A 26,585-nucleotide genomic window follows, 5' to 3' on the forward strand; every position below is an offset into this window, starting at 1 on the left:
TGGATGATTCACAGCTAATCTGCCCCCTGGTGGACAGTCCCTTGAATGCTTCAGTTGTGTAGACTTTGCACTAACAAGTACAAGAACAGGTATGATGTCACAGCGTTAAACTGAAGTGTTTCTGCTGTAAAGCATCGTCATGATCGAGTCCCAAGCATGTGGTCAAAATTTCACAAATGTTGAGGTTTGACATAAAATCCAAGAGTTTTTTTTGTTTGTTTGTTTTTTATATATAACTTAAAACACTTCCAGAGGCCGTCAGCTCACTGACTGGTCATAAATATGTGGTGGTGTAAAACTGTCCACCTGTCAATCTGCAACAACAACAAGCTGAGAAGAAACGTTCTGTCGGTCTCTGTATGATTTTTTTTTTTTTTAACCTTCCCTTACCCAAGGACACAGTCCGGTTTTGTCTTAGCTTTGGTGATGTAATTCCACGCGGAGACCATGACAACATTCGTCTCCAAGTTACAGCACAAATATGACCATTAGTGTGGTGTAAGTTAAAAAAAAAAAAAAAAAAAAAAAAAAAAAAAGGAGGGGTGAGAACAATGTTCCTTTCCAGTCCCTGGTTGAGAGCTTTCAGTCCAACCACTTTTAGCAGACGTAGTGATCGCAGAAGATCCTCTTCCACAAAGTCAGCACGAGAAAAAAAAAAAAAACATCCAACAAAGAAGAAAAAATATCAGTGCACTTGAAGTCCAATGTGTGTTCATTTCCATCCAGCATATCCCGTTTACACTCCGGTGACCAGGTCAGACCCCAATCCTGGTGTTTGGCTTCAGTTACTATGGCAACAAGAGGAGAGGTATGAGTCCTTCTTCCGACCCAAATCAACACCCGTGTCATCTGTGAAAACAAAAGTGGAAAGTGAAGGAATTAGCTGTTTACTGCTGTGTATGATTCTAAACATTTCATTGGTTAAAAGAATGAGCCTTCTGTCAACACTGATCATCACCACATTATTGTTTGAAAGACTCATTTCTCTATTTTTTTTCCTTAAAAAAAAAAAAACAACAAAACAACAAACTCAAAATCCATTTTGCACTAAAAAAAGTTTAATTTTAGATTTTCTGCCCTGTTCTACTTCCTGGGTTTGGTTCTTCTGATGACTGGCTGCTGCTGTTTATTTCTATTTCACCTTCATTCACAGTCAGCATCTAATTTTTTGGCAGGGAGCTGTTCCGCGCAGTGCACGGCACACCTATCACCTCAGATGTGACAAGAGTTCAGAGGCACTGACGTCAGATGGCTTAGACCCCCCCCCCCCCACACACACACACACAGGAGTGATTTGTGTATCTGTTGATTACACACAGAGATATGACCAGACTTCTAACATTGACTGTTGAAGGATGACGGTCGAAATCTTTGATGTTTTTCAGACTTGTGGATTTTGTTCAACATCCTCTGGTACCAACAGATTTATTCCTAAATGGCTCATCGAAGAGACTTAAGAAAAGTTCATCTATTCACCATATATCATGTTTTGTGTGTTTTCAAAGGTGCCAACTAAAATCTATGAGCTGGTCTGCAGCCATCCAAACCAGTGTTTTTCATAACACATAATAAGACTACAGGTGTAACAGTTAACACAGTAAGATCCTTCGGCTGCTCCCTTGTTTTGTTGTCGCCACAGCAAATCTGAGCTGGTTCTACATGTTGATTTGGCACAAGTTTTACACCAGATGCCCTTCATGACCCAACTCCACATTACATGGAGAAAGGTTGCAGAGGTGGGGTTTGAACCGGGAACCTTCCAAACTGAAGCCAAGTGCACTACCCACTTGACCACCACCGCTGCCAAAAACTGATTTTAAAGTAAAAAATTTGACTACATCGACACACAGAGACCCCTGAACTGATCTAAATGAACTATGAACCAGTCAATGGTGTGATCTTAAGGTAAGTTAATCAGCTGAGTTAATCTCATTTTGCTGCTACTTCTGTGTCATCAAACTCTTGTAAAAGTTCAAAGGTCAGCAGGAGGCTCCCATTTGATTGTTTACAGAAATGTATAACTTTGCGAGGTAAAAACAACAACAACAAAAAAACAAAATATCCTGTTTGAGCTTTATGAAAATTCAGTAAGATATAGCTTATATATTATATTCCAATTCTAAGGTGGAACTATGCCAGTATACAAAGGTATATCTAAATATCTAAAAAGGAAGAGTAAAATAGGAGAGTGGAAAAGAGTAGAGTGGAGCCACTTATGTGCCTGGTCTTGAGAACCAGGGATGGTAGGTTAAAAAGCTTTTTTATCCCATGGGAATTCTCCCTACCCATCCAAGCGGCTCAAGAAAATGGTATATATAATATAATAAGTAATAAGACATAAGAAGGATAAGACATCACAGGAGAAGACTGTTATCAAACACAAAGGAGCCAACTATTCTGTAAGCTACGATGAACGTTGCTCAGGCCGGCTAGATAACGTTAGCTGTTAGGTATAACTAATTGTACCCCACTCCTCCAGTATTTACTTAAATAAAATAATATTAAAAAGGGGGAACAAGAAAAAGTAAAGCATGTAGAAATGTATATGGAGATATAAGTACATATATTTGCAGAAAAGAGAAAAACGGCGTCCGTTTTAATCACCAAACCTGCAGCTGCCAGTGTTACATATATTTGCAGAAAAGAGAAAAACGGCGTCCGTTTTAATCACCAAACCTGCAGCTGCCAGCATTACACATGTTGCTGTTTCTTCTTCTTCTGATTATATTTCTAATACAGTATTCAGTAGCTTTGCCCTCGTGTGGGAACACATGTAATTACAGCTGATCATCCCAGTAACCACTTAAAGCGTTAAACATTAAACTAATATATATATATATATATATATATATATATATATATCCATCCATCCATTTTCTTCCGCTTTATCCGGAGTCGGGTTGCAGGGACAGCAGCTCAAGCAAAGCCGCCCAGACCTCCCGATCCACACACACCTCCCCCAGCTCCTCCGGGGGAACCCCAAGGCGTTCCCAAGCCAGCCGAGAGATGTAGTCCCTCCACTGTGTCCTGGGTCTTCCCCGGGGCTTCCTCCCAATGGGATGTGCCCGGAACACATCTCCAGCGAGGCGTCCAGGGGGCATCCGGAAAAGATGCCAGAGCCACCTCAACTGACTCCTTTCGACGTGGAGGAGCAGCGGCTCGACAGTATCAGACCTTTTTATTTTTTTCAAAAACCTTATGGATTTGAATCACATGTGCTTGCATGAGCCAACCTTGAACCTTCGTGTGCATGCGTGAGTTTTCTCACGCCTGTCAGTTGCGTCATTCGCCTGTGAGTAGGCTTTGAGTGAGCACTGGTCCTCCCCCCTCGTTGGATTTTCATTGCGAGGAAAATGTCTGAACGGTTGGAGCAGCGCTGAATCAAATTTTTCCAGAAACTGTGAGAGACAGCCAGGTGGAAACCATTCGGAAGATTCAAACGGCTTTCGGTGGCTTTTCAGTCGAGTGAGTATCCGAGGAATTGTGTAAGAGCTGGACATGTCACAACATGTCCTGTGAGACTTCCAACTTCCGCACGTCTTTCATTACAGAATCTCCTGTAACAGTGGAATGTGCCGAAAAAGTGCTGATGTCCACCTCTTCTGCAATTTCTCTGGTAGTCAGACGACGTCCCGGATCAACACAGCGTTCACTTTGGAAGTGATCTGGTCGTTTCAGCCTGCCGATGGCCGCTCGGAGCGCGGCGCACCCTCCGTCATTGTGCGCTGTCTTTAAACCGGTTGTAACACTCCTTAATCTGTGTGATGCCCATAGGATCGTCACCGAAAGCCGTCTGAATCTTCCGAATGGTTTCCACCTGGCTGTCTCTCACAGTTTCTGGAACAATTTGATGCAGCAAAGCTCCAAATCATTCCACCTTGCAATGAAAATCCAACGAGAGGGGAAGACCAGTGCTCACACAAAGCCTGCTCACAGGCGAATGAGATATATATATATATATATATATATATATATATATATATATATATATATATATAAGAGAGAGAGACAGAGAGAGAGAGCTGCATGGCGCAAAGAAATGCCGTGATGAAGCCTCACAGGACATGTTTGGGCAGGTCCAGCTCATGCACAATCACAATGGGATATTTACACGACTGGAAAGCAACTGGAATCCGTCTGAAATCCACCTGAAAGCCGTCCTGTGAGACCAACACAGAGGTGGTTTTGTGCCGCGTAATGAACGGCTCCGTGGCGCGTCCCTCTGCTTCTTTTTCCATGAAAAAAACTCCTGTAACGGTGGAATGTGCCGAAAAAGTGCTGATGTCCACATCTTCTGCCTTTCTGTGAAAGTCAGACGAGGTCCCGGATCAACAAAGCTTTCACGTTGGAAATGATTTGGTTGTTCCAGCGGGGTGTCAGCCTGTCGATGGGGGCTGGGAGCGCACCGCGCTCTCAGGAGTTGTGGGCAGTCCATAAAGTGGCAGTAACACTCCGTAATCTGTTTAATCCCCATAAAATCGTCCCTGAAAGCCATATTCATTTTTCGAACGGTGTCCACCTGGAGGTCTCTCACAGTTTCTGGAAAAAAACTGATGCAGCAAAGCTCCAAATCGTTCAGACATTTATTCGCAATAGAAAATAGACGAGAGGGGTGGACCACTGCTCACACAAAGCCTGCTCACAGGCGAATGACGCAACCAACAGGCATGAAAAAACTCACGCATGCGCACGAGGGTTCAAGCTTGTCTGACACAATCACACGTGATTCAAATCCATGTTTTTTTTTAAAAAATAATAAGGTTGGATACTTTTCTAATAGACATCATATATATATATATATATATATATATATATATATATATATATATATGTTGGGAAAGTGTAAGTACACGGACCCACAACAGGGGGCGCAAATGAACGGACAATGGAATAGGTCAAATAACACACTTTACTGTTGTGAATGTGCACAACAAGTACAACAGATTACAATAATGGACAAAAGTCAATTCACACAGGTGTCGTGTGGGCAGGCTCGAAGATAGGAGACGCCTCTCCAAAGTAGAACCGGAACCACACGGTTTCCTCCGCCACCAGACCCCGAGAATACTGGAGCCGCCAAGTCCCGAACTCCCAGGTGGCCACTGCCTCCGCGTGTCGGACCTGGTACTGCTGGCGAGGAACACAGAACAATTAAAGGAGGGCGCGTTCGCACCCAGGAATCCGAACGGCAGGTAAGCTACCTCCACCTCTCGTTGGAAAGTACTCTCCAGAGCAATGCACAAAATCCAAAGGATACAATTCGTCAGCTGAGAGACGTTACCTTCTCGGTAGAAACGATATCTCGGCAAAAGGGGTGGAGACGTCGTTCTGCTGATATACTCCTGCCGATCAGATGATTGGTAACAGCTGTTGCAGGTGATGCGTGACAGCTGTCACCCTGGCTGCTCCTGTGAGGCGGCTGCGCCCTCTGGTGCCTGGAGCCCGCACTCCAGACAGGGCGCCTTCTGGTGGTGGGCCAGCAGTACCTCCTCTTCTGGCGGCCCACACAACATATATATATATGACTAAAAAGATTAATCCAGGTTTTGAGTATATTTCTTATTGTTACATGGGAAACAAGGTACCAGTAGATTCAGTAGATTCTCACAAATCCAACCTGTTGAACATGCTTTTCTCTTTGAAAGCCTGAGGAAAATGGGACGCTCAAGACATTGTTCAGAAGAACAGCGTAGTTTGATTAAAAAGTTGATTGGAGAGAATTATAGGCTGTTCATCTACAATGATCTCCAGTGCTTTAAAATTGGAAAAAAAAACAAACAAAAAAAAAAAACAGACGCGTGGAAGAAAACGGAAAACAACCATCAAAATGGCAAAGGCTCACCCATTGATCAGCTCCAGGATAATCAAAGACAGTCTGGAGTTACCTGTAAGTGCTGTGACAGTTAGAAGATGCCTGTGTGAAGCTAATTTATTTGCAAGAATCCCCCGCAAAGTCCCTCTGTTAAATAAAAGACGTGCAATTTGCCAAACATCACATCAACTGGCCTAAAGAGAAATGGAAGAATATTTTGTGGACTGATGAGAGTAAAATTGTTCTTTTTGGGTCCAAAGGCCACAGACAGTTTGTGAGACGACCCCCCAAACTCTGAATTCAAGCCACAATTCACAGTGAAGACAGTGAAGCATGGTGGTGCAAGAATCATGATATGGGCATGTTTCTCCTACTATGGTGTTGGGCCTATATATCGCATACCAGGTATCATGGATCAGTTTGGATAAGCCAAAATACTTGAAGAGGTCATGCTGCCTTATACTGAAGAGGACATGCATTTGAAATGGGTGTTTCAACAAGACAATGACCCCAAACACACTAGTAAACAAGCAAAATCTTGGTTCCAAACCAACAAAATTAATGCCTCGCAGATGTGAAGAAATCATGAAAAACGGTGGTTATACAACTAAATACTAATTTAGTGATTCATAGGCTTGCTAAAAAAAGCAGTTTGAACATAACAGTTTTGAGTTTGTAGCATCAACAGCAGATGCTACTATTATTGTGAACACCCCCTTTTCTACTTTTTTTAATAATAGCCCAATTTCATAGCCTTAAGAGTATGTATATCATGAATGCTTGGTCTTGTTGGATTTGTGAGAATCTACTGGTACGTTGTTTCCCATGTAACAATAAGAAATATACTCAAAACCTGGATTAATCTTTTTAGTCACATAGCACTACTATTATTCTGAACACTACTGTATATAAGGTGAATGAGGGTGAGGCAGCCTATTATGTTCGCTTCACAGTTTGTTCATACTTTCTTTACAGTTCAGAACAGGAAATTCATGCTACGCTATTTACACTATACTAACAACAGCTGTCTTCTTTGTCTGGGCTTCTTCTATTTTGTGCTTCCTCTGTGGTGCTGCACCCAGTTGGGAACAAAAGGTGAGCAGCTCGACCACAGTTGCAAAACCCTGACGGCGGTCCCTGAAATATGTGGCAAGTTCAAAGGCACAACATTTTAATGAAGAAAAATGTATTTTAAAGGGGGCAGCACGGTGGATTAGTGGTTAGCACAGTTGCCTCACAGCGAGAAGGTCATGGGATCGATTCCCACTTGTGGCCCTGCTGCGTGTTCTCCCCGTGTTTGCGTGGGTTCCCTCCAGGTGCTCCGGCTTCCTCCCACATCCAAAGACGTGTAGGTTAGGTGGACTGGAAACTTTAAATTCACCGTAGGTGTGCGTGTGGGTTTGTCTATGTGTCTCAGAGACAGACTGGCGTCCTGTCCAGGGTGTACCCTGCCTCACAACCCATGACTACTGGGGTAGGCTCCAGCCCCCTGTAATTTGAAGGTAAGCATGGACACTTTTGTCTTATTCTAATTCATCATGAAAAACAAATGTCTACATCAAACAAAGAATTGTATCAGATTATATCATATACCAACAAGAGGGTACAGTTGCAGACGCAACTAATACTCCAGTGTAGCATACAATCTGGAAAATACTGTAGTTTTCTGAGCATTTTCCCTGCTGTGCCAGTTTTTGTGGTTTTGGGTTGTAAACGCAAGACAATTCATGTCATGCATTAACTTTACAGAGAAAATCTACACTAACAGTGTCTGAGTCAACCACTCACCTGTCATGATCTGGAAGGTGGTGCTGCTAAAATCCTCAGCAACTTTCTGAAACAACTCATCTAGCAAGTAGAAGCAAAACATGCCCTGTCAGATTCCATTCATTAAGTCCAGTCACACATCATCTCATGTCAGCTTTGATTTAGATCCCTGCAACACATAATGTTCCTCCCTTTTAAGTCACTTTGCATTAAAGCACTTGCCTAATTAATTAATAAATAATAATACTAAGACAGCTGCTAACTGGATGTATTTTTTTCCAATGAGACTCCTCAGCCCCGCCTCTGCTCTACATGCACGTTTATTTTATTATAAGATCTCAAACTTTTTTTTACATTGTCATTATGGGGTATTGTGTAGAATTTTGAAGGGGAAAAAATTAATTTCATCCATTTTGGAATTAGGCTGTAACAACAAAATGTGGAAAAGTGAAGCGCTGTGAATACTTCCTGGATACACTGTACATTTTAGGTATACGGTGGATTTTTGCAACTCCTAAGACAGCTGCACCGTGAACATTCAGTTATTTCTTGCTCAAATGATTTTTTTTGATTCTTATGTTTTACAGTCAAGGCCAGTATTGACTTTGAGCTTAAATTTCAGGAATTTAATTTAATTTTAGACGTTGCTTTAACTGTTCATTACTAAGAAACACAAAAAGTGAGGTACACCTGTCTGGAGCAAGTCATTCTCAAAAACTGAATAACTATGCAGGAAATCCTGTTCTAGACACTGTGTTAAACCAAAACCACGAGACAGAGAGACACCCAGCAGCTCAACATACAAGATCCCACTGGAAGACACTTACACTATAATTATTTCCAGTAGCTGTTTTGAAATGAACATTCAAACTCATTTGAACATTTCCAATAAAATATTAAATACCTTTTATAAATGTCATAATTCTGAGGACAAACCATTTCCTGACATAGCAGACCATGAACATATGCAGCAGCAGTTACTAAAAGGCGTCAGGCAACAATGTGACTCACCGACATTGTTTCCAGTTTTACTGGAGGTCTCGAAATGTTGTGCACCAATTTCTGTGAAATCAAACCAGAAACGTCAGTCATTCTGTGTAGCACTCTTGCTGTCCATGTTGCTGCAATTCCTGCATGAGCAAACATGTAAAAGTCGTAGATTACATCACATCCTTTAACGGTGTACAGTGCTTTGACACATTCTTTGCGTCATCTAACTACCGTATTTGACACTTTGGAGCAGTGACCTGATTTAGTAAACTTTAATGTAAAGAAGAGAAGAAAAGGCCTTTCTCAGACTGGCAGTGTGAACACTGTTAGAGGATGGGATGGTAAAGGTGCACTGACATGAGCATGACTTTGATTCACACACTTGCACAACCTGTGTCGTGCAGGAGAGTAATTAATTGGTGCAGACTGAACGTGAGAGGGGCGCCGGTCCGTGCAACTGCGCAAAGAACAATTTGAAATGTCAAAAAAAAAAAAAAAAAACGGGCGGGTGAATCAAAGTCATGCTCGTGTCAGTGCATCTTAAAGCTGGGCAGACACTGTATGATATTTTCAATCATTGTACTCGGCTCCAGCTCAAACTGTACGACAAAACCGCAGGGTGTAAAAGTTCAGAGTGCACAATTTATGTTCTCACACTATACGGCCCAATGCTCTGATGCGATCTGACTACTCACATTGTACCTTCAAAAACCACACGTCGGACTCGTGTTTCCGGAAGCAAAACATAAGAAGCTTTTTTTTTTTTCCCAAAACTTTATTTACATTTCTTATTTTTACAAAAACTCTCGATGGTAGACATCAAAGTTTTAACAAAAAGACAAAACAAAACTTTACAAGAGTTGAAAAATGGGGGGGGGGCAAACACCAATGCGGGATCTCCAATTCCGCATCGGTGTTTGCCCCCCCCATTCTTCACCGATGGGGGGGAGACACCCCCATCAGTGTCTCCAATCTCGCACAGTGCGAGAGGTTGTGGTAAATCAGCTCGTAGACGCTCGTAGTGCTGCTTCAACAGCGCGATACCCTCACGAGGGCCGACCAGAATATAAAACAGGTTTGATTTTCATCCAACCATACAATTGCTGATGGGGAGGTGGTCGCAAGAGGTTAAACGCAGCTCTTTACTCCATGTATCCTACACGATGCAGGACGCATGAGTAAGTTGAAACTTGGCACGATCCAAAAAATTCTCGCACGAGTGAAAAATCAGCTCAAAAAGGGCCAAAACTCGCACAGTGTAAACACAGCATTAAGGATGTCGTGTCTCATTCATATTTACATGCAATGGGAAGAAGTAACAAAACTGTAGATATTGTAGTGTTAAGATTTCCAGAGTGGAAAGTTACTTTTTCATTTTTAAATCCATGTATGCGACGCAGATAAGGCCTTTCTGATCTCAGCTGCTTTCTGACAAGAGCTGAAATTTGATGCCGAGCCTCATGGGTGACTCCACTCATGAGCAATGAGTACATGGAATGAATGTGAGTGTGCAAGTAGGTATACAGTAGATATTTGATCTGAATGTAAGGACTAGTCAGACATATTACAGACCAGACATATTAAGACCAAAATATTTTGTTTTAAGTGTTTTATTTATGGATTGATGTCGAGGTGTACAGAAAAAAGTGCTTCTAAATCAAGAGATTAAGTAATTGCATAGTATAAAGATTCAGGTCAAGTGTCATGTGGGAGTACAAAGAAAAAAAAAAATCCAGTTTGTTTGGCTAGCTGGTTGTCAAGTACGTTGGTACAGTAGTTGTTTTCCCTATAAAATAGCTTGGGGGGGGGGGGTGTGCCCATAAAAAGTGTAAGTAAATTGTTCCGATACACATTTGTGTGCTTGGCTGATTAGGTATTTGTGTAAGCAATTGAACAGGTGTACCTAATGAAGTGGCCAGTGAATGCATTTCACTGCAGACACTATGAACTCAAATGTTTTGTGTGGTCAACTTCATTTAATTTCTTAATATTCAACCATTCCTGCATTTCAGGCCTGTAACATATTCCAAAAAAAGTGGGGAGGGGAGCAATTTCGGGCTTGTGATGGAAGAAAATAAATAAATAACATATTAGGAATACCCAGAGATCCCCAGGAAGAGTTGAGGGGACTTGGCCAAGGATAGAAAACTTTGGGATGAGTAGTCTACAGTCACTGCAACCCAGCTAAGTGGAAGAAAATGAATGAAATCATGTTATTCAAACAAGTGATGTCAGCAGGTCATTATTCGGTATGAAAGCAGTATCCATGAAAGGCTGTCTTTGAGGAGTAAAGATCGACAGAGGATCTCCAGTGTGCCAACAAATGCATGACAAAATTATTGAAACATTTAAAAACAATATTCCTCAAAGAAAGACTAGAAGGGCTCCGTATAATGTCAAATGATTCAAGCTATCTGGAGAAATTTCAGTGCACAAAGGTCATGCCTAACATGAACACCTACCTGTGATCTCTGATCTCGCAGATGGTACTACATCAGCAGTCATTCATCAATAGCTGACATAACTACATGGGCAAGGGCATTACTTTGGCCTACCTTTTTCAAGCACTACAACACTGAGTTACATTCACAAATGTGATTTAAAACTTCAATGCACAAAAAAAGCCTTATGTTAACTCTGTCCACAAGTGGCACCGAGGTCTCTGGGCTCGGAGCCATCTTAGTTGGACCAGCACACAGTGGAAACGTATTGTTGCGAGACAACTCTGTGCTTCAGACAGGACACTAGGCCATCGTGTTCCATGTAATGTCTTCTTGCGACTTTAAGAGTCTCTTTTAGTGTGGTTTTGATCCAGGGGAATAGCCACAAATTAGTGGGAGCCATATCAGGAAAATAGGGAGCCTGACAGAAATTACACAAGTGTTGTATCTGCCCAGGAAACCCTGAATCAGCTGATCAGAATGGGTGGGTGCAGGGTTCTAGCTAGCGCAAACTTGCGTTACGGCCCATTACGCTATAATTTTGGACCGTTACGCTTCTTTTCAATACAGCATCTGTAATCAACCGTTTCTGCAGCGTGACTCCAGTTTGAAGCGTGAATCGAAGCAATGCTTTGATTCAATGGCTCGTGACTCTTTGATTCGCTGCTCTTCAGAAGCGGAAAGTCCGCTTCTTAACCCTTCTCAAAGCCATTAAAATGTCATGAGTCACTTTTGTGTGGATTAAAGTCACTAACTGGGACTCTTGTCTTGTTGCAGTCGAGAAACGAGAATCGTCCACTGTTCCGTTGTCACAGTTTTAAACGCTGCACGGCTCTTTGCTGAAAGAGTCTGCTCTGAATTAATAACTTCAAAACGAATTGCCGCTTTAAATAAAATGACACCTCTTACAAATGTTGCAATACAGACAAACTACAATCGACTAAAACGTTATTTCCTCCCAAAATGAGATGTCCTGCATTCTTTATAAACCTGACCTGCAGCACATCTGCAAGAGCTCAGCTCATAGGTATGGAAATACATTCATGCCAATAATAATGTCTGAAAGGAAATGCTTTTGACAAAAACTAACAGATTTCATTTCTGTTTATGTCCAGAGATCAAGGATCCACCATGTAGAGTTTATTATGTCCAGAGTTTAAGGATCCAGTAACCAATTTCATATTTATTTACTTTAAGATTCAATAAAATGTTGTTCAATTTCAATTTAATCAGCTTATAAAGCACCAAATTACAACAAAAGCCATCTCAAGGTGCCTCACACAGAACAGTTCAACATAAAAAAAAAAATCAAATACCTAATTAAAAACAGGATTAAAAGAATAAAAAATAATAAAATGAAAACTACTCATAAGAAAGAGAATAAAAATAGGTTTTAAGTCTTGACTTAAAAATGTCCACAGACTCCGACTGCCTCACTGAGGGCCATGTACTGGCTAACCCAGAATGAGATTGCCCACTCAAACTTCCCCAGCCTTCTGGACATGATGAAGGGACTTGGGCTGTCGTACCTGGCTTTTCCCCTTTGGGTACCCCTAGAATGGCCAATTTTTAGCTTGAAATTCAAAAGCTTCCCCCCTCTTTACCACATATCTACAAATCTAAACCACTCCATGAGACCAAAAATAAATGTCACAGGGAGGAAGTATTTACCTTCAGCAAAGTCCTGAATGTCATGGTAGTCCATTTGGCGCAGACTCCGATCTCCTAAAACCAGGTCATTCTTCGTGCCACACAGGTAGATCTTACAGTGCTACATACACAAGTCATTAAACAACTGTTCATGTTTGAAAAATTCAACATGTATGCTCACAGATGGATTAGTCCTACCACACAATGTCAATGGTGTGCATGCAGTCAAGTCCATGCACTCTGTCCATGTCAGAGGACCAAATGTTACTATGTCCACCAAGGACGTAATAAAATCACGTGTTTGTCTGTCCGTCAGCAGGATTACGTCAAAACTACTGCATACATTTTGACAAAATTTTCACCACCGATAGATATTAGGTCATGGAAGAACCCATTAAATTTTGGAGTTGATCCAGATCCGGATTTTGAATCAAGTTTCACTTTATAAGGGATCTGAAGAATTACTGTTAGCAGGATTACGTCAAAACTATTGCACAGATTTTGACAAAATTTTCAACACACATACATATTAGGCCGTGAAAGACCATTAAATATTGGAGGTGATCTGGATCAAGTTTCATTTTATATAGTCTTTGAAGGGTTATGTCAAAACTACTTCACGGATTCTCATCAAATTTGCACTACAGATAGATATTAGGGCATAGAAGATGCCATTAAATTTTGGAGGTGATCCAGAATCCGGATCAAGTTTCATTTTATATAGTCTTTGAAGGATTACATCAAAACTGTTTCACGGATTCTCACCAAATTTGCACCACAGACAGATATAAGGGCACGGAAGACTTCTTTCAATTTTGGAGGTGATCAGGGTCCGCATTGGTGGACGTCATAAATTTTTTTTTAAAGCAGTAGTTTTTGTGTAATCTTACTGACATAGATCTCTAATAGTTCTAGAGATATGTGTGTTGGTGGAGGAACGCGCTCTCGGCACTCTTGATTTTCCTTGTTTATTTATGCGCATTTGTTGAGTGCATGACAAGGAGTGAAGTTCCGTATTTTTCCATGAGAGTTAATTTTTAGAGTGTACATGCAATGTGAACCCGCTAATGTGAGGCTCATCTGAATATTTCATCGTATAATACCAGAGAAACTCTGCCTGGTCTGTAGTCTATGGAGCAATCATTTTCTGCTGCCATATACTCCAACTATGTGCTACACACCTCATTTTTTTAAAGAATGAAAAATGCAGTTTGTCTACTGTGCATTCTTACAGAGATTGAAAACAATGTGTACACACAGGGGTCGCGACAGGAAAAACACCTCCATTGGAAACCTTAACAGACAAGTTGGAACATGCCCAGCTGTTAAACAATTTCTCAGATACTCACTTGTTGAAAGCCATCAAAAGCCGCCTGAATTTTACAAATGGTTTTCAACACGGAGGTGTTTTTCCTGTCGCGGCGCAGACGGATTTGCGGCATCGTCACGGAACCGACTCAGCGAATTTGCCCGCACATTCTTTCATTACAAAATCTCCTTTAACAGTGGAATGTCCGCATAAACTCCTCATGCCGACTTCTTCTGAAACTTCTGTGTTCTCTGACGACGACCTGGGTGAACAGAGCCTTAAATTAGGATGTTTTCAGCTTGAAACAGCCAGACGGACGCCACCTCTGACTGCGCCGTGCCAATCCGCTTTGTGAGCTGTCCTTAAAGCAAAAGAAACTCCACAACCTCTCATCAGCCGTTAAACTTTTCACCGAGAACCAGCTGAATTTCTCGAATAGTGTCCACTCGGATATCCTTCACAGGTCCTGAAAAAATTTTGATAAAGCAACGCGCCGTCTCCAGCAGCGTCTCAGACAAAGGATTTCAGCCAAGAGGGCTGGACCAGTGCTCACTCAAAGCCTGCCCACAGGCGGATGACGTCACCGACACGCATGAAAATACTCACGCATGCGCACGAGAGTTCAAGCATGTCTGGTGTAATCGCACGTGATTCAAATCCATATAGTTTTTTTTTTTTTTTTAGAAAACTGCCGGTTAGTTTTCTAATAAACCTCGTATTTTGATGGTAGTTTTCCGTTTTCTTCCACGCGTCTGTTTTTTTTTTTTTGTTCATTTTAAAGCATTGGAGATCATTGTAGATGAACAGCCTATAATTTTCTGCACCTGCATATATAACTTTTTAATCAAATTACGCTGTTCTTCTGAACAATGTGTTGAACGTCCCATTTTCCTCAGGCTTTCAAAGAGAAAAGCATGTTCAACAGGTGCTGGCTTCATCCTTAAATAGGGGACACCTGACTCACACCTGTTTGTTCCACAAAACTGACAAACTCACTGACTGAATGCCACACTACTATTATTGTGAACACACCCTTTTCTACTTTTTTTACTAATAGCCCAATTTTATAGCCTTAAGAGTGTGCATATCATGAATGCTTGGTCTTGTTGGATTTGTGAGAATCTACTGAATCTACTGGTACCTTGTTTCCCATGTAACAATAAGAAATATACTCAAAACCTGGATTAATCTTTTTAGTTACATAGCACTACTATTATTCTGAACACTACTGTATATGATCTAGATGGAAATATGATAACATGGAAAATGGAGTCTAAAAGTTATTAAGCTCAACAAGTGACAACACCGTAAACAAAAATAATCCACTTCTAATTCACATTTGTCTTTTTAATATTTCCTCATACATTTTGAACATACTACCAGGGTATGTTTTACAGAACCAATCCTGAAATTCACAACATGTACGACACAAAAAAAAACATGAATTCACACGTTCAGTACAGCTGCATTTAGGCCAGCTGAGATAACGGGGCACCGCAGTCTTGTTTGAACCCTGTGTGATATCGCAGGATTTGACCACTTATGAGGATCTCCACTCCCATTGTGCAATATATACATAGCATAACTTCACATGGGAAAATGGTATACTGGTTTTTTTCGGCTGCAATCACCAAAGTAGTCGCAAAAAGTGTTTTTTTTTTTTCGGTTCCCAGTGGAGAAAGGAAGACGAGGTGAATGGGACACATCGTGTCGGTAAATTAAATTTAATTAAAGGTTCATTGCTCTTTCAAAGGCTGTGCTTGTATTTTTATACTACATTATCATATCCTACGTTATCATTATCATATCATATCAAAAAACTGTTTTAAAACAACAGCAATGATAATCATGTGATACTATCATTTATCATGATATTTTCTGAGGCAATAGATCATCCAGCAAAATTTGTTACTATGACTGGTCTAGGTGTCTTAACATTAAAATTGTGTTGACACAGTTCTTACCTCCTCACAGTTCTGCAGCTCTTTCACCCAGAACCGAGCTCTCTGGAAGCTGCTGCTGTCTGTCAGATCTGAGAGTCCAAACCACAGTCAGTCAACAGTTATTCTGACACTGTGCACGTTCATTTAGTACTGTGCAGACGGCATGCACTTTATGAGGTGTACAGAAAGCAAACAGATACTGTTTACACACAATGGAATGGGCGCAGAGCCGTAGCTGACAGATTACAAGCGCTCATTTATTTCTCCCAGAGTCAAAGCAGAGACTCAAAGATAAATAAACTCAAACTCTAATAAAACAGCAGCAACTGTGGACAAGAAAATGACAGTAATAGCAGAAACTGTATGAAAGGAGGCCTGACAGAAAACAATGTAAATAAAAAAAAAAAAAGATTACTAAGTACAACAGCAGACCAGAATGAGTAATGAATCACCTACTTCCTAAAGACATGAAAATCCCCAACATGGAAAAACTGAGATGAAAATCAGAAAGCGTGTGTATGTGCGCATATATAAAATTTTGAAGATCAGAAATGAGAAGAAACTGCAAACAAAATCATTACTATGAACATTATCAACAAGTCATTTCTGATATTATCCCAAAATCATGCATTACACACAGCGTGCATACAGACTGACAAACAGTCGTGCAAGAAATAAAAAAAAAAAATTAAATCAGGTAGACATGTTTCTATAATAAGTGCTGTGGTCAGGTGTTTACATACACGCATCACAGATACGAACGTGTCAAATACAGACTTGAATCTCCGATGTGCCATCTGGAAAACTGCAGTTGAAATCATGTCTGGTTTTTTAGGAAAATCCTTCTCTGTGCACCAGTTCTCCTGTCACAGCCACGGCTTCCCTCACTAGTTTCCTTTTTACACAGTCACTCAGGCAGACAGATTTACTATACAGTACATCTTAAAGTCCAAGACACATTCAGTGATCTGGAAATGTTCATGCATCCGACTTCTCTGTTGTCTCAGAAAACTGGCTGTAAAAGTGATGATTTCCTATCAATCCCTCAAAGTGTGAAAATCACTGTGTCACACGCTGGGTTGTGTTTGCGGGGCAGTTAATGCACAGACAGTGTGACCAGTAGAACGTGCAGAGACTTACCGTAGCACACGATAGCTGCTCGAGCTCCTCTGTAGTATATTCTGCTCATAGCTTCATATCGCTCTGATCCAGCTGTGTCCTGGAGGAGAGACAGCGACGTGACACAGATGACAAAAAGCACCGCATGGCAAAGCTCATATCTGATGTTACAACACTGCACAGACAATAATCCCACACTGCCCACACAGGCGCCAAATACTTTGTGATAATCTCCACATATCAAGACTCATGTCTAGCTTGCTCAAACATTTTTGCACATATTTCTCCATGTCTTAACTTGAAAAGGACAATGAGAGCATTAAGAAAAACATATAAAGTCAAATTCTTCTGAACAGGCTTTGGAAATAGTTCAGGCTAAATGCAACTTTAAAACTACATCTAAGAGAGAAATTAGAAGTGTCCCGTTTCATACGACCAGCAAATATTTTCCTTGGGGTTGTGTTATTTGAGTTTTAGAGTGTAATCCATTTAAAACAGCTGTTTTTCTTTGACTTAATATATTCCTGTTCAGAAACATGTTTTCTTACAACCACACCTGCTCCTAAGGCCTAGTTCAAAAATAATGAAGCCTAACTGCTGACTTGCATTGCATTTGTCATGAACAAGCCATTATTTTATTTAGCACCATCCAGATTTATCTGTGAGTTGCCTATAGTCTCTTTGACAGGTACTGAAAATTTCATGGAAACATTCTGCACGGTTCCACAAATATGTATGAAATTTACCCCAAAACAGCACTTTTTTTTTCATCAATTTTGTGTGACATTGATATTTAGTATTATCATTTAAAGTTGAATGTTAAAGAAATAACCTTGTACACTCAACAAAAATATAAATGCAACACTTTTGGTTTTGCTCCCATTTTGTATGAGATGAACTCAAAGATCTAAAACTTTTTCCACATACACATTATCACCATTTCCCTCAAATATTGTTCACAAACCAGTCTAAATCTGTGATAGTGAGCACTTCTCCTTTGCAGAGATAATCCATCCCACCTCACAGGTGTGCCTTATCAAGATGCTGATTAGACACCATGATTAGTGCACAGGTGTGCCTTAGACAGTCCACAATAAAAGGCCATTCTGAAAGGTGCAGTTCTGTTTTATTGGGGGGGATACCAGTCAGTATCTGGTGTGACCATCATTTGCCTCATGCAGTGCAACACATCTCCTTCGCATAGAGTTGATCAGGTTGTCAATTGTGGCCTGTGGAATGTTGGTCCACTCCTCTTCAATGGCTGTGCAAAGTTGCTGGATATTGGCAGGAACTGGTACACGCTGTCGTATACGCCGGTCCAGAGCATCCCAAACATGCTCAATGGGTGACATGTCCGGTGAGTATGCCGGCCATGCAAGAACTGGGACATTTTCAGCTTCCAAGAATTGTGTACAGATCCTTGCAACATGGGGCCGTGCATTATCCTGCTGCAACATGAGGTGATGTTCTTGGATGTATGGCACAACAATGGGCCTCAGGATCTCGTCACGGTATCTCTGTGCATTCAAAATGCCATCAATAAAATGCACCTGGGTTCTTCGTCCATAACAGACGCCTGCCCATACCATAACCCCACCACCACCATGGGCCACTCGATCCACAACATTGACATCAGAAAACCGCTCACCCACACGACGCCACACACGCTGTCTGCCATCTGCCCTGAACAGTGTGAACCGGGATTCATCCGTGAAGAGAACACCTCTCCAACGTGCCAAACGCCAGCGAATGTGAGCATTTGCCCACTCAAGTCGGTTACGACGACGAACTGGAGTCAGGTCGTGACCCCGATGAGGACGACGAGCATGCAGATGAGCTTCCCTGAGACGGTTTCTGACAGTTTGTGCAGAAATTCTTTGGTTATGCAAACCGATTGTTTCAGCAGCTGTCCGAGTGGCTGGTCTCAGACGATCTTGGAGGTGAATATGCTGGATGTGGAGGTCCTGGGCTGGTGTGGTTACACGTGGTCTGCAGTTGTGAGGCTGGTTGGATGTACTGCCAAATTCTCTGAAACGCCTTTGGAGACGGCTTATGGTAGAGAAATGAACATTCAATACACGAGCAACAGCTCTGGTTGACATTCCTGCTGTCAGCATGCCAATTGCACGCTCCCTCAAATCTTGCGACATCTGTGGTATTGTGCTGTGTGATAAAACTGCACCTTTCAGAGTGGCCTTTTATTGTGGGCAGTCTAAGACACACCTGTGCACTAATCATGGTGTCTAATCAGCATCTTGATATGGCACACCTGTGAGGTGGGATGGATTATCTCAGCAAAGGAGAAGTGCTCACTATCACAGATTTAGACTGGTTTGTGAACACTATTTGAGGGAAATGGTGATATTGTGTATGTGGAAAAAGTTTTAGATCTTTGAGTTCATCTCATACAAAATGGGAGCAAAACCAAAAGTGTTGCGTTTATATTTTTGTTGAGTATATTTTGTCAGTTTGTTTGTGCTTCATACTAACACACAGTAATACATTTTTGTAAAGGTAGAAATGTCATTTCCTAGAAAAAAAACCCCATCATGTTTCTAAAGCAAGGTAAAACTGTTGCAAGCGTAATGCTGAGAATAAGTCCTTGATTTATTTGTGTCAAAACCTTAGCTATATCTCCTACTCTGCTTCAATAGAATAATTATCTTACTTGTTCAATAATACCAGAATTTTGTTGTTTCGGGCTTCTGCAGACTAAAGAAGATACCTGCAACTGTTGTCGCAAGCGTTACGCTCTAGCACATTATAGTATATATGCACTGATAATTTCTAGCAATGACTGAACCGAGACCAATAGAAATATTGAAACGCTGATATATAACCATACCTAAAATGATAACATTTCACAAAAAAGACCACTTTTATATTTTGATGGTTATGTCACACTTTGGCTTCATTCTTTTTGAACTAGGCCCTAATTCATCATCAGTCCAGCATCCATCAACCATCCAGCAGGTGACAGACATGTCTATGGAAGATTAAGCAGGCAAAACAAAGCTGCTGTTTGGACCGATTTGATGCATCAAAGGTCACAAAATCTGAACGTGATTGTCCTCATTACACGCCCTTTTAATTTGGTGAGTTATAAGATGATAGCATAAACTGTTTCTGAGTTATAGCAACAAGCTGGAGGAGATGGACTCATTTATCAAAAGCTCGTATCTCATAGAGCACGAGGCGAATGCTGACGAACGTAGCAAATTTGGGGTTTCATCAGGGTTCGTGAAAGGTTGCAAAATTGTTTGCAAACAGTTTTTAGGGTCGCAAACAGTATTTCTTGTCACAAATAAATTTTGAATGCTAAAAATTTCTCAGGGAATTTATTTTTCCACAAGCAGTTGGAAACGTTTGTAAAACACTTGTAAGCATTGGGAAACACAACCACTCTGACCCAAACAGTCTTCCGTTTCTTGTTTTTCTTTCTCTTTTTTTTCCTTCTCTTCTGCATCAGGATAGCTGCAGCATCAGCCAGACAAAGCAATTCTTCCTCAATGGCAGCAGCACATTGAGCTTCATCCTGACATAAATTCATTTCCACCTTCTGGAAATTCATCTTCTGTATCCCTTCTATAGGCAAGTCTTCTGAGACAAGTCTCCTGACCACTGGGGAACACAGCGGACAGGAGAAACCTGAATGCTGTGGAGGGTTTGATTTGCCTGGTATTTTCCCAGGAGTTGGCAAAAGGTCACAAATGTTCCCAAACAGTGTCAGATACAGGTGAACCCCGTTAACTCGCGAATGCATTAACTCGCATGTCGGCTTAACTTGTGGTCGAGTTGTGGACCCCAGAAATGTAGACTACTGTATAAAGGCTAACATTTTTGTCAAATTTGGCCATTTTTGGAAAGAACGGGCGGGAATATAAATTTGCGCCCGTCCTTCCCAAAAATGGTCAAAAATGGTCACGGCCATATGAGAAGGCCATGTATAAGCTCAATATGAACCAAATCAGATAATACTTTCATTGTCATAATGTCCACCTCGTCTCCAGCAAGTTCTACAAACATTTTCAAGCAAGAAAGCAAGTTTTCAAATGCACAAGTTGCCACCATGTCCCGACGCAGGAAGGATCTAAAGAGGAAGGACACATCAAGAATCATAAACAAAAAACTTAGAATGGTCCAGAATCACCAGCACTGACAAAGCCTTCATCGCTGAAGAAGATCCTGAACCCACTCCAGATGAAGAAATAATCACCATCCAGGAAGGAATCAGGCTTCAAATGGTCAAAACTATGGCAAGGTAAGCTGATATTAATTTTTTATGGTCATCCTCATTAACTCACACTTTCAGCTAAGTGGTGGATTGATTTGGGGACCCCAACTTGCACAGGTTAAAGAGGTTTACCTGTAGTTGATAAACATCGCAAACACTGTCACTAACATATGCTAATAGTCGCGCATTGTTTTTCACAAACATTTGTGCTCATTGTCACTAAAAAGCTCACTAATGACAGAGGTGAACCCTGATTTTTGCCAAAAAAGTTGGCGGATCCAAAAATCACGTTTGTCAGTATTCACTGCTCCACGAAATACTAGCCTTAAGTGTCTCTCTGTACTCACTGTATTAACAGGTTACATGCATAGGCATTTGCATAACCTTGAAATATGAAAAAAAACTTTTTTTTTGCAAAGCCAATAATTATTGAGAGTTACCTAAAAATTACGCTGCCGGGTGTCATCAAGTGATTCCACTAAATTTAAGCTTCTTTAAGCAGAGTGGTTTAGATTATCAAAGGTTTCACAAAGTGTAAGAAACTGATGACAGGATAAACCAAAACACTTGGCGCTCAACTTTTGACAGCAGATTGCTTGTTGTTGGTCATCACTTCAAGGCAGAAGTCCTCATAAGAACCTTTGGTTAGTCACTGGATGCCTCTATGTGGGTATTACTGGCTGACAAAAACCCACAGGTCAGAACAAACAGTCTGATTTCACATTTCTAAAACCCCATCCTTTCACAAGCCCCTATTGGTTGACGGACACACAAAAAGAGAACCATTTCACCATTTCCAGTTGAAAGCAGGAACAAAAATGGCAAAAGGGGAACATTGCTCAGCAAACCTGCACCCTAGGTGTCTCTGTTCTATTTTGATGAAGAAGCAAAGTCACCACTGCTCCACACCGTTTCTTATAACAGGTCTATGGCTTTCACAGCTTTTGATTTGTTGAGTACAGCTGGCTAAGATATGTGTCCGTAGGCAGAGCAGGAGCAGTTGGAGAATTTGCAGAGCAGGTGCTCTCCAGAAGCACAGGAGAGACCCCTGGTCTAGTCTAATCACTCTGTGGTAGTATAGCCAGTAATCCATATCTCAAAATATGTAAAGCCTGTCTTGGCTAGTGAAGTGACCTGTGATGGACTGGTGTCCCGTCCAGGGGGAGCAATCGATTCTGATCTGCTTCACACTACATTATCCAGAGCTAAGCACCAGTCCAACGGACCTCAGGGCCTGTGTAGGACTTAACCTCAGATGTAAATATCCAACTCATCAATATTCTGTGGTATTTTGCGACAGCTCAATCCCATAATGCAGCCAAAATGCTGCACTTTTTAAGCCGGGGACGCACATTAGCGTGTCAAAAAACAAAACAAAACCCCTCTGTGTTTTACATCTATTATCTTCTTTGCATCAGCCAGCAGTAGTGTAGACAAGCAGCAGCACAACAGTGAAAATTAGCCTTAAACAAGCACAAGTGTTCTCACTATTAAGCCGTACAACAATATTTAAAGACACCAGAGGTGATATATCTTGCTAACGCAAGATATCCTTAAAAAAATAAATAAATAAAATAAATAACAACAATAATACTTTTTTGGTAGGAGGAGAATACCTGCAATATTTCCATTCAGACCTGCAAGGAAAATAAAAGGACCTACATCCATGAGTGAGTAAACTAACAGTCAAAAGTTTCAACTGAATGGGAAGGTGTACCCAAACTTTAGTAAAAAATGACTGCTTTTGTGCTTTTGGGGACCGTAGGCAGCCTTTAGAAAGATTCAAGGACAATGAGGAATTTTATTTATTTATTTATTCTGTCAGCAGCCTCCCCAAGAATCTTTATGCAAAATTAGAGAAAGAGTTATTGATTTTTTTTTCTGCAATAAATTGAATATTGTGGGATTTTTTTTTTTTTTAAACAGGGAAGGTTTAAGAATAAATTCTAAACACGTGGATCTCACAAAATTATGTTACAGGCAGACATGACCTCAGTAGTTTAACAACCAAACACAAAGGCTACAATATGTGTCAGAGGGCCACCAACTTACCCATATTCCCAAGGTGATCACTTTATCTCCCACCAAGATTTGTTTGGCAACAAAAGCAGCACCGATAGTCTGTCAGGAAGACAACAAGAGCAGAGAAAATTGTTGTACACCAAAGGATAGAAATGCAATAATCTACAGATTGTTCGGAATATCAGAAAAAGAAAAAAATTCTAGGGTAAACATTTCAAATGATCACCACTGGATCACTGTGTGCAGAAATCATGTTCAGTGAAAACATGGAGCCTCCATTTTGCTCAAAACTGTCTAAACTCAAACAATTTTCATTTCTCCAACTATTGTGTTTTCATTTTAATCAGATCCCAACCGATATATCAGTTGACCGATAATGATATGAGTCTTTCACCCACATATCGATATTGCTGTTATTTTTGCCAATATGAAAACATTTATTTTACCAAATAAACAATACAGAAAAAGACTAGCTGTTGGAGATGGTGTCATTATGCCATCTGTCCAGCAGAGGGGGGTCCGACTGTATTGTTTACAATATTGTCAAGCGTGGCTGGGGCCCCCCCATCACCCCTTGGACACATTAGCTACAAGACACAGATGTAAAGTGACCAGTTGCCATTCATTTTCAATCAAAGTGGGCATTTTACAGAGACATGGGACAGGTGGCAACTATGCAGCCAGGGAGGTGAGGCCAAAATGGGCAAAGCATCTACTTCATGCAAATGTTGACTAACAGAGAGACTGACACAACACAGTGGCTGTGAATAAGAGTGAAGACAATGACGATGACGTATGTTGGTTGTTGGTTACAATGACACAGTAACATAATTTTGGCAGGCCGTGCAATAGACTAGCATCCTATCCAGGGTGTACCTGCCTCATCCCCCATGACTGCCAGGATAGGCTCCAATCCCATGACCCTCGACTGGAGTAAATGAATGAATGAATGATTTTGGAGGGTGCTATGGTTTGTTAAGTATCAGAACACCTGCAGAAAACTTTCAAACCAATCCTGCCGTGTAGCCACATGAATATTAGTGGTTAAATCAGCTGGTTCCACAGGCGCGTTTGACAAAATCCAGGCTTTGGAACACACTGGACTTGTATGACTTACACTTCAGGTTTAGTCTGAGAAGCTTCTGTGCATGTGTGATTACATTTTTGTGATGTGAAAAATCATCTGCAGCCGACTTTGTTTCTGGCTGACCGGCTCTTGTTTCACTGGAACATGTCAGCCTAAATAAAGCTAACTGGATCTTCGACATCTCTTATTCAATAAACCGATAAGTCTTGGCCCATTACCCAATTAACAAAAACAGACCCTGCTGTTTTCTTTCTTGTGAGTTCATAATCACTGAAAGTGAGGCACTGCTCAGTCCTTTATTTATGTAACATCTCAGATGTACGTTTTAGTGTATTTCATTGAGTAGTTAGTGCTGTAGCTTGTCCTTGTTGGCTGGCTATAGTTTCTACAACCCCTGGCAAAAATTATGGAATCACCGGCCTCGGAGGATATTCATTCAGTTGTTTAATTTTGTAGAAAAAAAGCAGATCACAGACATGACACAAAACTAAAGTCATTTCAAATGGCAACTTTCTGGGTTTAAGAAACACTATAAGAAATCAGGAAAAAAAAAATTGTAGCAGTCAGTAACGGTTACTTTTTTAGACCAAGCAGAGGGAAAAAAAAAATATGGACTCACTCAATTCTGAGGAAAAAATTATGGAATCATGAAAAACAAAAGAACGCTCCAACACATCACTAGTATTTTGTTGCACCACCTCTGGCTTTTATAACAGCTTGCAGTCTCTGAGGCATGGACTTAATGAGTGACAAACAGTACACTTCATCAATCTGGCTCCAACTTTCTCTGATTGCTGTTGCCAGATCAGCTTTGCAGGTTGGAGCCGTGTCATGGACCATTTTCTTCAACTTCCACCAAAGATTTTCAATTGGATTAAGATCCGGACTATTTGCAGGCCATGACATTGACCCTATGTGTCTTTTTGCAAGGAATGTTTTCACAGTTTTTGCTCTATGGCAAGATGCATTATCATCTTGAAAAATGATTTCATCATCCCCAAACATCCTTTCAATTGATGGGATAAGAAAAGTGTCCAAAATATCAACGTAAACTTGTGCATTTATTGATGATGTAATGACAGCCATCTCCCCAGTGCCTTTACCTGACATGCAGCCCCATATCATCAATGACTGTGGAAATTTACATGTTCTCTTCAGGCAGTCATCTTTATAAATCTTACTGGAATGGCACCAAACAAAATTTCCAGTATCATCACCTTGCCCAATGCAGATTCAAGATTCATCACTGAATATGACTTTCATCCAGTCATCCACAATCCATGATTGCTTTTCCTTAGCCCATTGTAACCTTGTTTTTTTCTGTTTAGGTGTTAATGATGGCTTTCATTTAGCTTTTCTGTATGTAAATCCCATTTCCTTTAGGTGGTTTCTTACAGTTCGGTCACAGACGTTGACTCCAGTTTCCTCCCATTCGTTCCTCATTTGTTTTGTTGTGCATTTTCAATTTTTGAGACATATTGCTTTAAGTTTTCTGTCTTGACGCTTTGATGTCTTCCTTGGTCTACCAGTATGTTTGCCTTTAACAACCTTCCCATGTTGTTTGTATTTGGTCCAGAGTTTAGACACAGCTGACTGTGAACAACCAACATATTTTGCAACATTGTGTGATGATTTACCCTCTTTTAAGAGTTTGATAATCCTCTCCTTTGTTTCAATTGACATCTCTCGTGTTGGAGCCATGATTCATGTCAGTCCACTTGGTGCAACAGCTCTCCAAGGTGTGATCACTCCTTTTTAGATGCAGACTAACGAGCAGACCTGATTTGATGCAGGTGTTAGTTTTGAGGATGAAATTTACAGGGTGATTCCATAATTTATTCCTCAGAATTGAGTGAGTCCATATTTTCTTCCCTCTGCTTGGTCTAAAAAAGTAACTGTTACTGACTGCCACAATTTTTTTTCCTGATTTCTTATAGTGTTTCTTAAAGCCAGAAAGTTGCCATTTGAAATGACTTTAGTTTTGTGTCATATCTGTGATCTGCTTTTTTTTCTACAAAATTAAACAACTGAATGAACATCCTCCGAGGCCGGTGATTCCATAATTATCGCCAGGGGTTGAGCGTGCTACATCGAAGCCTATGCATCTTATTAAAATATGCACTCAAAGCTCTTCATTCTGAGAACACTGACAATTTTCATGCAGTTCCTCATTGCACATTAATTTACACTGTAGCTTCTTACACACAGTGC

The 26,585-nt window shown here is 40.9% G+C and overlaps 1 protein-coding gene across 1 annotated transcript in view; it reads right to left on the reverse strand.

The window, feature by feature from the left end:
• Positions 1 to 521: 521 nt before the first annotated feature.
• Positions 522 to 26,585, reverse strand: part of rab24 (RAB24, member RAS oncogene family) — a 30,089-nt gene continuing 4,025 nt past the window's right edge. The window contains exons 3-10 of the mRNA XM_034177888.1: positions 23,318 to 23,386; positions 17,053 to 17,131; positions 15,934 to 16,001; positions 12,682 to 12,781; positions 8,591 to 8,641; positions 7,601 to 7,660; positions 762 to 849; positions 522 to 731 (exon numbers count right to left, since the gene is read on the reverse strand). Coding sequence (XP_034033779.1) covers positions 782 to 849; positions 7,601 to 7,660; positions 8,591 to 8,641; positions 12,682 to 12,781; positions 15,934 to 16,001; positions 17,053 to 17,131; positions 23,318 to 23,386 — 495 coding nt within the window. The 3' untranslated portion in view covers positions 522 to 731; positions 762 to 781. The remainder of the gene's footprint in view (positions 732 to 761; positions 850 to 7,600; positions 7,661 to 8,590; positions 8,642 to 12,681; positions 12,782 to 15,933; positions 16,002 to 17,052; positions 17,132 to 23,317; positions 23,387 to 26,585) is intronic.

Source organism: Thalassophryne amazonica, chromosome 9 (assembly GCF_902500255.1).
Source record: "Thalassophryne amazonica chromosome 9, fThaAma1.1, whole genome shotgun sequence".
NCBI classification, from domain to species: domain Eukaryota; kingdom Metazoa; phylum Chordata; class Actinopteri; order Batrachoidiformes; family Batrachoididae; genus Thalassophryne; species Thalassophryne amazonica.